General features: G+C 49.9%; 1 protein-coding gene across 1 annotated transcript in view; it reads right to left on the bottom strand.

Moving 5' to 3' along the window:
- The window catches only part of LOC124778420 (nephrin-like), a 159,389-nt gene that overhangs the window by 37,240 nt on the left and 107,874 nt on the right, over positions 1 to 14,275 (bottom strand). The window contains exon 9 of the mRNA XM_047253642.1: positions 443 to 736. Within this exon, the coding sequence (XP_047109598.1) occupies positions 443 to 736 (294 nt within the window). The remainder of the gene's footprint in view (positions 1 to 442; positions 737 to 14,275) is intronic.

Genomic DNA, 14,275 nt, shown 5'->3' with positions numbered 1-14,275 from the left:
ACGCCCTCGCTCAAAGTCCGTCAACTGCACATACGGTTCACGTCCACGCTGTCGCGGCATGCTACCAGTGTTAAAGACTGCGATGGAGCTCCGTATGCCATGGCAAACTGGCTGACACTGACGGCGGCGGTGCACAAATGCTGCGCAGCTAGCGCCATTCGACGGCCAACACCGCGGTTCCTAGTGTGTCCGCTGTGCCGTGCGTGTGATCATTGCTTGTACAGCCCTCTCGCAGTGTCCGGAGCAAGTATGGTGGGTCTGACACACCGGAGTCAATGTGTTCTTTTTTCCATTTCCAGGAGTGTATTTTGTACGAGCTGTAAACAAATAGTTGCCACTATTAAAGTTCCAACCCTCGTGTATTTAACACCTTGTGGAAAGTCAGAGGAACAGGGGATGGAGCTGGGGCCTTGTGGTGGTGGCAGCCGGGGACGCGCTTTACCTGCGGCGACTACCTGAAAGACGCAGGGCCGGGCCTGTGCGCCCACGGCGTTGCGCGCCCAGCACAGCAGCGTGCCGTAGTCGAGCTCGGAGCGCACTGTGTAGCGCAGCAGGGACGCGCTGCCGTTGCTGGAGAAGCGCGCCGCCGCCACCTCGGCCGTCTCGCCGGAGCTGTTGAACTGCCAGTGGAAGGCGAGCGCCGGCGGGTCGCACGACACGCGGCACCACACCTCCAGCGTCTCCTGCCGCGTCGCGCCCACCACCGACTCGCCCTCCTCCTCGCAGTACGGCGCGTCTGCAACACCGCCACACCCAATCCGTGTGCTCTAGAAACAGAGTAGGCAAGCTGTGCATTTCCAGGAAGGCGTCAGGCATCTATATCTGCATCTACACCAATATTTTACCTAAATCTACATTTAAATCTACATCTGCATCTACATCTACATTTGCATCTGCATCTACATCTACATTTGCATCTGCATCCACATCTACATCTGCATCTGCACATCTACATCTCCATCTATGTTTGCACCTACATCTACATTTGCACCTACATCTACATTTGCACCAACATCTATATTTGCATCTGCATCTACATCTGCATCTGCATTTACATCTACATCCACGTTTGCACCTTCATCTACATTTGCACCTACATCTACATTTGCATCTACATCTACATCAGCATTTTCATCCATGTCTACATCTACATTTAAACGTCCACTGACATCAGCACCTATATCTGATCTACACCTCCAAGAACATCTACATCTGCATTGGCATCTATGTCTCCCTCTGCGTCAGCTTATGCATCTGAACCAGCACCTACATCCAGATGTACGCCTACACTGGCGACCCAAAGAATCTGGTACACCTGCCTAATATCGTGCAGGGCTCCTGCGAGCATGCAGAAGTGCCGCAACACGACGTGACATGGACTCGACTAATGTCTGAAGCAGTGCTGGAGGGAACTAACACCATGAAACATGCAGGGCTGTCGATATATCTGTAAGAGTACGAGGGGTGGAGATATCTTCTGAATGGCACGTTGCAAGGCATCCCAGATATGCTCAACAAAGTTCATGTCTTGGTAGTTTTGTCACCAGAGGAAGTGTTTAAACTTAGAAGAGTGTTCCTGGAGCCACTCTGTAGCAATTCCGGACGTGTGGGCCGTCTCACTGTCCTGCTGGAATTGTCCAACTCCGTCGGAATGCACAATGGACGTGAATGGATTCAGGTGATCATTCAGGATTCTTGCGTACCTGTCACCTGTCAGAGTTGTATCAGAGACCCCCATATCACTCCAATTGCACACGCTTAACACAATTACAGACCCTACACAAGCTTGAACAGTGCCCTGTTGACATGCAGGGTCCATGGATTCATGGATTTGTTTCCATGCCTGTACACGTCCACCCCCTCGATACAAATTGAAACGGGACTCGTCCGACCAGGCAACGTGTTTTCAATCATCAGCAGTCCAATTTCAGGGTTGATGGGCACAGGCGACGCGTGAGGCTCTGCGTCGTGCAGTCTCAAGGGTACACGAGTGGGCCTTCGGCTCCGAAAGCCCGTATCGATAACGTTTCGTTGAATGGTTTGCACGGTGACACTCCTTGATGGCTCATCACCGAAATCGGCAGCAATTTGCGGAAGGGTTACACTTCTGTCACGCTGAACGATTCTCTTCAGTCGTCGTTGGTCCCATTCCTGTAGGAATTTTTTCCGGATGCAGCGATGTCAGAGATTTGATGTTTTACCGGATTCCTTATATTCACGTTACAGTCGTAAAATGGTCGTACGGGAAAATCCTCACTTCATTCCTACCTCGGAGATGCAAAGCGTGTCCCATCGCTCGTGCGATGTCTATAACACCACGTTCAAACTCAATTCTTGATAACCTGCCATTGTAGCACCCGATCTAACGACTGCGCCAGATGTGGTCTTTTGTAGGCGTTCCCGTCAGCAGCGCCGTATTCTACCTGTTTACATATCTCTCTGTTTGAATATGCATGCTTATACCAGTTTCCTTGGCACTTCGGTGTACATTTACACCCACATTTACATTACAACTATATCCACGTGAAATATACAAAAAAACCGGTTCAAATGGCTCTGAGCACTATGGGACTTAACATCTGTGGTCATCAGTCCCCTAGAACTTAGAACTACTTAAACCTAACTAACCTAAGGACATCACACACGTCCATGCCCGAGGCAGGATTCGAACCTGCGATCGTAGCGGTCACGCGGTTCCACACTGAAGCGCCTAGAACCGCACGGACACACCGGCCGGCCCAAAAAACCGGAACGTTCTTAAAAATACCCTTATAGTACATGTGATGCCTCCCTGCTAGACCTGCACATTCAGCAGTGTTATAGTGTGATAGCTGAGGTCCCACTATGTAAGATAAATATTAAATAAGGAGGTGATTCCACACAGGAAAATTAACGAATACGTACATGTCAGCATGTGTCTCAAATTGGACAGTGTGTAATGAAGTACTTAATAATTATTACTCGTACACTATATTATACACTTTGTCGTATTAATTAACCATAATAAGCGTATCCAGTTGTCATCCTTGGGCTACAGAAAAAATGGTTGAACTGTTACGTTAGCAATGGTTTAGTATCATTGTCTGGCTGGGATTAATAGCGACAACCTGGAAGCACTCGTCTTCCCGCAACTCTTCACTGGGCACACACATGTGGAATTCCTGAAGAACATTCACCCTCTTTTGCTGGAGAATGTGCCCTCAGCTGTCCTACAGGTAGTGTGGCTTATGCACGATGGAGCAGCAGCTCACTACGGTATCTCCGTTCATCTGCATCTGAATGACCTTTCCCCAGGAGTTGGATTGGATGAGGAGGCTATTCCTGGCCACCATCATCACCAGACTTCAATCCCGCAATTTTTGCTTGTGTGGGCCATCTGAGAAGTTGCGTATGCTAAACCAGTTGGTGATACACAAACATCTACATCTACATTTATACTCCGCAAGCCACCCAACGGTGTGTGGCGGAGGGCACTTTACGTGCCACTGTCATTACCTCCCTTTCCTGTTCCAGTCGCGTATGGTTCGCGGGAAGAACGACTGTCTGAAAGCCTCCGGCGCGCTCTAATCTCTCTAATTTTACATTCGTGACCTCCTCGGGAGGTATAAGTAGGGGGAAGCAATATATTCGATACCTCTCGAAACCTGGCGAGCAAGCTACACCGCGATGCAGAGCGCCTCTCTTGCAGAGTCTGCCACTTGAGTTTATTAAACATCTCCGTAACACTATCACGGTTACCAAATAACCCTGTGACGAAACGCGCCGCTCTTCTTTGGATCTTCTCTATCTCCTCCGTCAGACCGATCTGGTACGGATCCCACACTGATGAGCAATACTCAAGTATAGGTCGAACGAGTGTTTTGTAAGCCACCTCCTTTGTTGATGGACTACATTTTCTAAGCACTCTCCCAATGAATCTCAACCTGGTACCCGCCTTACCAACAATTAATTTTATATGATCATTCCACTTCAAATCGTTCCGCACGCATACTCCCAGATATTTTACAGAAGTAACTGCTACCAGTGTTTGTTCCGCTATCATATAATCATACAATAAAGGATCCTTCTTTCTATGTATTCGCAATACATTACATTTGTCTATGTTAAGGGTCAGTTGCCACTCTCTGCACCAAGTGCCTATCCGCTGCAGATCTTCCTGCATTTCGCTACAATTTTCTAATGCTGCAACTTCTCTGTATACTACAGCATCATCCGCGAAAAGCCGCATGGAACTTCCGACACTATCTACTAGGTCATTTATATATATTGTGAAAAGCAATGGTCCCATAACACTCCCCTGTGGCACGCCAGAGGTTACTTTAACGTCTGTAGACGTCTCCCCATTGATAACAACATGCTGTGTTCTGTTTGCTAAAAACTCTTCAATCCAGCCACACAGCTGGTCTGATATTCCGTAGGCTCTTACTTTGTTTATCAGGCGACAGTGCGGAACTGTATCGAACGCCTTCCGGAAGTCAAGAAACATAGCATCTACCTGGGAGCCTGTGTCTAATATTTTCTGGGTCTCATGAACAAATAAAGCGAGTTGGGTCTCACACGATCGCTGTTTCCGGAATCCATGTTGATTCCTACATAGTAGATTCTGGGTTTCCAAAAACGACATGATACTCGAGCAAAAAACATGTTCTAAAATTCTACAACAGATCGACGTCAGAGATACAGGTCTATAGTTTTGCGCATCTGCTCGACGACCCTTCTTGAAGACTGGGACTATCTGTGCTCTTTTCCAATCATTTGGAACCCTCCGTTCCTCTAGAGACTTGCGGTACACGGCTGTTAAGCTGGGTGTTCACGTAGCGTGTGATGGTGTTTGGCTACAGCCTGAAACATTCGAAAGAGTGAGCCAGTTGTTGATGCAACTTGGGGATGCTTCCACTACACCCCACGACGGCTCCTCTGATCACCTTTAGTAATGAGAGAGAAATTAATAAGCACATCAAACAAAGAACTGGCCACCCTGAGGAGACATTATACTTCTACCGTATAACACTGCCTCTGACCTCGGTAGCGGTCCGCGTCAGGCGAGGAAGCTAGACTACTAGTTTCATGAGGCATATCTATCTGAAACCAACCACTGATGGTTAATTAAGATACGGCTACCAAATGGTGGGAATCCTGATTGATACATTTCACCTGCAATTCCAGATAGTGCTAGTCACTGAGATCGGATTAAGATCAGGCGATTTGACGGGACAACTGATGTGCATTAGTATCCATCAGTGATGGTCAAGCCAGGAAGATACGCCTACTGCCATGTGAACTCTACACTTGTCATGTTGGAAGATGGTAGTGGGCACAGCATGAACATCATGAAAACTTCGAAGGAAAGGCAACACATTGCCACCGAGAATGTTGAAGTAAACGTCCTGGTTTATGTTCGAGGCACCCTCAATGAATGGGCCCCAGTCGAGGCACGAAAACTTCCCCACAAATCGCCTTCATTATGCCTTTCTCACAGTATGGTCTAAACGCCTCATCGGATCGCCGTTGAGCTGGACGCCTTGCATAATTTGAAATGAGGTAATCTTCAGACCACAGCACGTGCCTTCAGTCAGCTGCTGTTCGGCTGCTGTGTTGCCTGGACCATTGGAGCTGTGCTGCTGTTGAGTAATTGTCTTCCGCGAGGTAGCGAATCCCGTTGTATGTTGCAAACAGGCACTTTGCAATATTCGCTAGCGGACTCGTTGAGACGGACGATCATTCTGTTACAGCAGCAGTCGGGTCTGAGAACGACTCCCATGGACAGAGCGCGACACTAGCCTCTGGTATGCTAGCGGCAAGACACAATCAATGCCTTCTCTGCACGATAGCAATCCACATACTATGGAAGACGGTGCTGTCAGAGCAGTGTTATTAAACACATGCTTCCGAAATTCCTTTACCAAAGACGACGAAATAAATATTCAAGAATTCGAATCAACAACCGCTGCCAACAAGAGTAACATATAAGTAGACAACCTCAGAGCAGTGAAGGAACTTAAATAATTTAAGGGGAGTTAGAAGGGAAATTTTTTCAAATTTTCGGATTTTTACTTAATTATAATTTCCATATATACACTCCTGGAAATGGAAAAAAGAACACATTGACACCGGTGTGTCAGACCCACCATACTTGCTCCGGACACTGCGAGAGGGCTTTACAAGCAATGATCACACGCACGGCACAGCGGACACACCAGGAACCGTGGTGTTGGCCGTCGAATGGCGCTAGCTGCGCAGCATTTGTGCACCGCCGCCGTCAGTGTCAGCCAGTTTGCCGTGGCATACGGAGCTCCATCGCAGTCTTTAACACTGGTAGCATGCCGCGACAGCGTGGACGTGAACCGTATGTGCAGTTGACGGACTTTGAGCGAGGGCATATAGTGGGCATGCGGGAGGCCGGGTGGACGTACCGCCGAATTGCTCAACACGTGGGGCGCGAGGTCTCCACAGTACATCGATGTTGTCGCCAGTGGTCGGCGGAAGGTGCACGTGCCCGTCGACCTGGGACCGGACCGCAGCGACGCACGGATGCACGCCAAGACCGTAGGATCCTACGCAGTGCCCTAGGGGACCGCACCGCCACTTCCCAGCAAATTAGGGACACTGTTGCTCCTGGGGTATCGGCGAGGACCATTCGCAACCGTCTCCATGAAGCTGGGCTACGGTCTCACACACCGTTAGGCCGTCTTCCGCTCACGCCCCAACGTCGTGCAGCCCGCCTCCAGTGGTGTCGCGACAGGCGTGAATGGAGGGACGAATGGAGACGTGTCGTCTTCAGCGATGAGAGTCGCTTCTGCCTTGGTGCCAATGATGGTCGTATGCGTGTTTGGCGCCGTGCAGGTGAGCGCCACAATCAGGACTGCATACGACCGAGGCACACAGGGCCAAAACCCGGCATCATGGTGTGGGGAGCGATCTCCTACACTGGCCGTACACCACTGGTGATCGTCGAGGGGACACTGAATAGTGCACGGTACATCCAAACCGTCATCGAACCCATCGTTCTACCATTCCTAGACCGGCAAGGGAACTTGCTGTTCCAACAGGGCAATGCACGTCCGCATGTATCCCGTGCCACCCAACGTGCTCTAGAAGGTGTAAGTCAACTACCATGGCCAGCAAGATCTCCGGATCTGTCCCCCATTGAGCATGTTTGGGACTGGATGAAGCGTCGTCTCACGCGGTCTGCACGTCCAGCACGAACGCTGGTCCAACTGAGGCGCCAGGTGGAAATGGCATGGCAAGCCGTTCCACAGGACTACATCCAGCATCTCTACGATCGTCTCCATGGGAGAATAGCAGCCTGCATTGCTGCGAAAGGTGGATATACACTGTACTAGTGCCGACATTGTGCATGCTCTGTTGCCTGTGTCTATGTGCCTGTGGTTCTGTCAGTGTGATCATGTGATGTATCTGACCCCAGGAATGTGTCAATAAAGTTTCCCCTTCCTGGGACAATGAATTCACGGTGTTCTTATTTCAATTTCCAGGAGTATATATATATAAACCCACATGGGAAGTATTTATTTTATTTTTTTAAATATAATCTACACCAGTTGAAAATGTTAAAATTTTTAAGTGCATTACTTCAAGGTGCAATAAAATTTGTAATTTTTTTATAGACAAGGCTGTGGATAGCTGTGTTGTTAAATTAGGTGTTTCTATTGGTCGTGACTGGAAGAAGATGGTTACCAGTTTGAGGAAGTTGAAATAAAGTTTGAGAGACAAGAAAGTGCCTGATGGTAAAACCATAAGAGCAGGCTGACAGACAAAATTATTGATGAACTGCAGCAATATTACGGGATGGCCACTGGAAATGATACTGAAGATTTGGTGAAAATGAAGCAGGTAGTTTGGGCTATGTTCTTCCACAGACTGATGAAAAACCAGTACACCACTGTTGCGGGACTAGTTGTATTTACTTAGCTGCAACATAAAAAACGCACCGTAACTCATACGACTCCTTTACTAGAAGATTAAACAACAGAACAGCATAAAAACAAATAAGTCAGTGACTGCGCCAGAGATAATAGTTACAAATGGCAATCACTCTACGTGATGTCCGACGGTCACTAACGTGAAATGCGACGATCACTAACGCTCCGTATCGTGCTGCATCGCGTTAAATACGAACATCCGCGTCAGCCGCGTCGCGCATCCTCCGTGTTCCATTTCGCCGTAACTCACGATGGCAGACCCACCAACAACTGCGGAAGTGTCTACTGGCGCAGTAGTTAATCGCGTGACAGTAAAACCACCACCTTTTTGGCAACAAAATCCCGATCTGTGGTTTGCTCAAGTAGAAAGTCAACCGCAAACGAAACGAACTACAGTTATGTAGTTGCTGCACTCAGTGAAGATATGGTCGCAGAATTACGAGATATTCTGGCGTCACTACCGAGTAATGATCGTTCCACAACCATCAAGAACGCTCTGATTACCCGGCTCTCGCAGTCCGAGGCGAAGAGATTGGAGAAGCTACTCCGCACAGAGGAGCTAAGCTATGGCACGCCATCGCAGCTACTACGCCGACTGCATTGATTAGCGAGCAACGCGGTCAGTGACATTCCGCGGAATATCTGGCTATCGCGCCCGCCACCCGACTCGCAGAAAATATTGACAGTGTGTGCCAGCGATCTGGATGCACTCGCGCAAACCGAGGATTGCATAGCAGAAATGTATCCACCCGCATGCTTCGCAACAGTTTGCTCACAACCTCGGGCAGATAAGTCTCGCCGCGCTACAAGCACAGGTTGACGAGCTAACCGCACAAGTAGCTGCATTACAGACCCAGACTACCAGCCGCCGCCGGCCGAAGTGGCCGTGCGGTTCTAGGCGCTAAAGTTTGGAACCGCGTGACCGTTACGGTTGCAGGTTCGAATCCTGCCTCTGGCATGGATGTGTGCGATGTCCTTAGGTTACTTAGTTTTAAGTACAGTTCTGGAAATTGAAATAAGAACACCGTGAATTCATTGTCCCAGGAAGGGGAAACTTTATTGACACATTCCTGGGGTCAGATACATCACATGATCACACTGACAGAACCACAGGCACATAGACACAGGCAACAGAGCATGCACAATGTCGGCACTAGTACAGTGTATATCCACCTTTCGCAGCAATGCAGGCTGCTATTCTCCCATGGAGACGATCGTAGAGATGCTGGATGTAGTCCTGTGGAACGGCTTGCCATGCCATTTCCACCTGGCGCCTCAGTTGGACCAGCGTTCGTGCTGGACGTGCAGACCGCGTGAGACGACGCTTCATCCAGTCTCAAACATGCTCAATGGGGGACAGATCCGGAGATCTTGCTGGCCAGGGTAGTTGACGTACACCTTCTAGAGCACGTTGGGTGGCACGGGATACATACGGACGTGCATTGTCCTGTTGGAACAGCAAGTTCCCTTGCCGGTCTAGGAATGGTAGAACGATGGGTTCGATGACGGTTTGGATGTACCGTGCACTATTCAGTGAACCTCGACGATCACCAGTGGTGTACAGCCAGTGTAGGAGATCGCTCCCCACACCATGATGCCGGGTGTTGGCCCTGTGTGCCTCGGTCGTATGCAGTCCTGATTGTGGCGCTCACCTGCACGGCGCCAAACACGCATACGACCATCATTGGCACCAAGGCAGAAGCGACTCTCATCGCTGAAGACGACACGTCTCCATTCGTCCCTCCATTCATGCCTGTCGCGACACCACTGGAGGCGGGCTGCACGATGTTGGGGCGTGAGCGGAAGACGGCCTAACGGTGTGCGGGACCGTAGCCCAGCTTCATGGAGACGGTTGCGAATGGTCCTCGCCGATACCCCAGGAGCAACAGTGTCCCTAATTTGCTGGGAAGTGGCGGTGCGGTCCCCTACGGCACTGCGTAGGATCCTACGGTCTTGGCGAGCATCCGTGCGTCGCTGCGGTCCGGTCCCAGGTCGACGGGCACGTGCACCTTTCGCCGACCACTGGCGACAACATCGATGTATTGTGGAGACCTCACGCCCCACGTGTTGAGCAATTCGGTGGTACGTCCACCCGGCCTCCCGCATGCCCACTATACGCCCTCGCTCAAAGTCCGTCAACTGCACATACGGTTCAGGTCCACCCTGTCGCGGCATGCTACCAGTGTTAAAGACTGCGATGGAGCTCCGTATGCCACGGCAAACTGGCTGATACTGACGGCGGCGGTGCACAAATGCTGCGCAGCTAGCGCCATTCGACGGCCAACACCGCGGTTCCTGGTGTGTCCGCTGTGCCGTGCGTGTGATCATTGCTTGTACAGCCCTCTCGCAGTGTCCGGAGCAAGTATGGTGGGTCTGACACACCGGTGTCAATGTGTTCTTTTTTCCATTTCCAGGAGTGTAGTTCTAAGTTGTAGGGGACTGATGACCTCAGAAGTTAAGTCCCATAGCGCTCAGATCCATTTGAACCACTTGAACTACCAGCCGCCGCTCTCGTCGCCACCGTTCACCAGGTAGGCGCAGCCGCTCACCTTCGTCAACAAGAATCTGTTGGTATCACCGACGGTATGGTTCCGAGGCGTGCAAGTGTAAACTGCCGTGTGAACAGGGAAACCCAGCAGGGAGTCAGTAATGCCGGCCATTGGCTCTCCTCCAGACGGCAGCCGTTGACTTTTTGTAACGGAACACAGCACAAAGTTACAGTATTTGGTAGACACGGGTGCTCACGTGTCGGTCTATCCATCTGCCTGTCGGCCACGTCGCAAATGTGATGACTGACACCTTTTCGCGGACAATGGTTTCACAATAACAACGTATGGTCGTGTCGCACTAGTTTTGAATTGGGCCTGCGGCGCAAATTTGAATGGCAATTTGGCGTAGCAGATGTGACTCACGCCACACTTGGAGCGGATTTTTTATCATTTTGTGGACTCCTGCCTGACCTCCGTCATCGACGCCTTTTTAACACTACTACCAACCTAGCAAACCAAGGTCGAGTGCGTTGTGTGGAAGACACAGCAGTACGAGTGGTTACTGGCGATTCTCCATTTATAGAGCTCCTCAGACAGTTCCCAGAGATCACATGCCAGACTCCCACATTAGCACCAGTGCAGCACTCGACAGTGCACTATATTTTGACTACACCTGGGCCACCACTACATGCTCGAGCGCGCCGCTTGACACGCCAGAAACTGAAGATAGTTAAGCAGGAATTCTCGTAGACGCTAGCACAAGGAATCTGCCGCCGATCGAGCAGTAGTTGGTCATCTCCTCTACACGTGGTACCAAAGAAGAATAACGGATGGCGTCCCTGTGGCGACCACAGACAGCTCAATGCCAGAACCATTCCAGATCGTTATCCAGTCCCACATATCGAAGATTTTACCTTCAATGTCCACGGTAAGCGAATCTTCTCTACTTTGAACTTAGTTCGTGCGTTTTACATATACCTGTGGCACCTGACGACGTTGCTAAGACTGCGTCTGCACTCCGTTCGGACTTCTTGAATTTACCCGAAAGCCTTTTGGACTTTGTAATGCTGCCCAAACGTTTCAACGGTTCATGGATGAAGTGACACGTGACTTAGGCTTCTGTTATGTGTTTATTGACGACGTTTTGGTCATGTCAAATTCACAGGCAGAACACCTATCACACGTACGACAGATCTTCACTCGTTTACGTGCACATGGCCTGCTCATCAACCCGGCGAAGTGCATTTTTGGAGCAGCTGAAGCACAGTTCCTAGGCTACACTACCAACACTCGAGGCATACGGCCACCACAGGAGAAAGTAGACGCTATACTGAATTTTCCCAGTCTACGACGATTAAAGAATTACTTATATTTCTTGGCATAACCAATTTTTACCGTCGATTCATTCGCAATCATACCTTCCTAGCTACACCACTCAATAAGTTCTTGCAAGGTTCACCGAAGCCGTAAGACAAACTCCAGTGGGACAGTGATTCCGAGTTGGCATTTAACAAGCTGAAGACTGCCTTGGCAGAAGCTTCACTGTTAGCGCATCCAGTTCCGCAGGCGCCTCTCGCCCTGATGGTCGACGCATCTGCAACTGCTATCGGTGCTGCACTGCAACAGCAAATAGACGGGCACTGGCAGCCCTTAGCCTTTTTCAGTAAAAAGCCATCGCCATCTCAGCAGAATTGGTCCACATATGATCGCGAGCTGTATGTTGCATATGCTGCTACTAAGAAATTTCGTCACATGTTGGAAGGACAGCGGTTCACTCTCATCGCAGACATAAGCCACTAACATATGCTTTCCGCCAGCGTCCTGAGAAGGCATCGCTACGTCAGCTGCGATACCTTGACTATATCACCACCAGCATTGTCCACGTTGAAGGAGGACTACATGTGCCAGCTGATACAATCTCCAGGATTGAAGCAATCACTGAAGCAGTTGAATTTGAAGCTCTCGCCGTAGCGCAACAATCTGATACTGACCTCCGAGATTTGTTGGCGCAACCATCACGCCTACAACTCTACCGTATTACGCTGCCACTGTCAGCAGTGCAGGTGTTTTCTGATGTCGCCACCAACAAACCGACACATTTTGTCATTATTGACTTTCGACAACAGGCAATCGCCGGTTTACATAACTTGTCGCACCCTGGAACACGAGCCACTACCAGCATGGTGAAGAGAACTTTTGTCTGGCCACACATGGACAAAGATTGCAAGCAATATGTGCGACAATGTGTGGCCTGTCAACGGAATAAAGTTAGCCGGCACGTTAGGTCACCTCTTGGTACATTTCTTCCTCCAAATCAGAGATTTGATCATGTCCACCTAGACCTAGTAGGACCTCTCACACCATCGGAAGGAACCACGTACTGCCTTACAGCCATCGATCGTTTTACGCGCTTGGCCCGAGGTGCTCCATATCGCCGACGTCACCGCCGAAACTGTCGCGACTGCCTTCTTCACGGGATGGATCGCCCGTTTCGGAGTGCCGTTACGAATCACAACAGACCAAGGAAGACAGTTTGAGTCGTATTTGTTCAAAGCACTCTCTGTCCTACGTGGTACAAGGCGCATTAGAACTACAGCTTACCACCCGTAAGCAAATGGTTTAATTGAACGCATGCACCGCCAACTGAAAGTGTCGCTTCGTTGTCACGACTCACAGCGCTGGACAGAGACATTGCCCATTGTCCTCCTGGGTCTCCGTGCGTCGCTGAAAGAAGACCTGAACGCCACGACTGCAGAACTTGTTTATGGCCAGCCGACACGACTTCCCGCCGAGTTCTTTGCTAATGTGCCAGACAACGGCATTGACACTTCAGATTTTGTACAAAAGCTGCGTACAGAAATCCGGCAACTATGGCCGGTTGCTCCAAGGGGACAACAGACCCGTCGCCCATTTGTGTTTGACGAGCTAAGGGAATGCCACTATGTCTTCTTACGGCAGGACGCAGTACGCAAGCCTCTGTAGCCACCCTACGACGGACCTTATCTTGTCATCAGTAGGGAGGACAAGACAGTCAGTCGATCAATTCTTCTCGGGTTATCACCCGAGTGTTGGCGTCGTCTTATCGCAACGTTTCAATGAGTACGAAACTCATTGAAACGTTGTGACAAGACGACGCCACCACTCGGCTGATAACCCGAGAAGAATTCATCAGTGGAATACGCCGAGAAAGACTGCAATCGCATATAAGACAGTCAATGTCGATGCGATGGGTAACCCAACAACCGTCTCCGTCGACAGGCTCAAACCAGCTTTCCACGCTCCCTACACTGGTACGGACGCATCTACACACACTACGGACATGACCGAAGCTCCAGCCACTCCACTGCACGTCACAGGTCAGCCTCAACGGACGTCTGGGGCTACCTCTAATGCACCATCAGCAGCCTGTGCACGACCCGTTGTAGCCCGGTACGGACGACATGTCCGTTTCAGCACAAAGTACCGTTGACTGTAAGGGGGGAGTGGCGAAGTGCAGTGTTACGTGCCGTGTAATGATGTGTGCAAGTGATTCCCATTTGTAATTATTATCTCTGGCGCAGTCTCTGACTTATCTTTCCTCATTTGTTTTTATGCTGTTCCTTCGTATCAGCACGGTGTGTTTTTTATGTTGCAGTTAACTAAATATAACTAGTCCTTCAACAACATCACCTTTGCCCTCCTGGACATGATTCATGGTGAAATTATCGCAATGCCAGTACTCAAACAGTTCATCAGCCATAAACATTTCATCCCACTAGCAGTCATGGATATCATAAAACCTATTTGCAGAGACCCGGCAAATCCTGAATTACTGAAGTCAGACTCAGAATCCCAGTGAGTCGTTCA

Source organism: Schistocerca piceifrons, chromosome 1 (genome assembly GCF_021461385.2).
Source record: "Schistocerca piceifrons isolate TAMUIC-IGC-003096 chromosome 1, iqSchPice1.1, whole genome shotgun sequence".
Taxonomy (NCBI): Eukaryota; Metazoa; Arthropoda; class Insecta; order Orthoptera; family Acrididae; genus Schistocerca; species Schistocerca piceifrons.
Note: the sequence above shows the minus strand (reverse complement) of the source record. Positions and strands in the feature narration are given on the sequence as shown.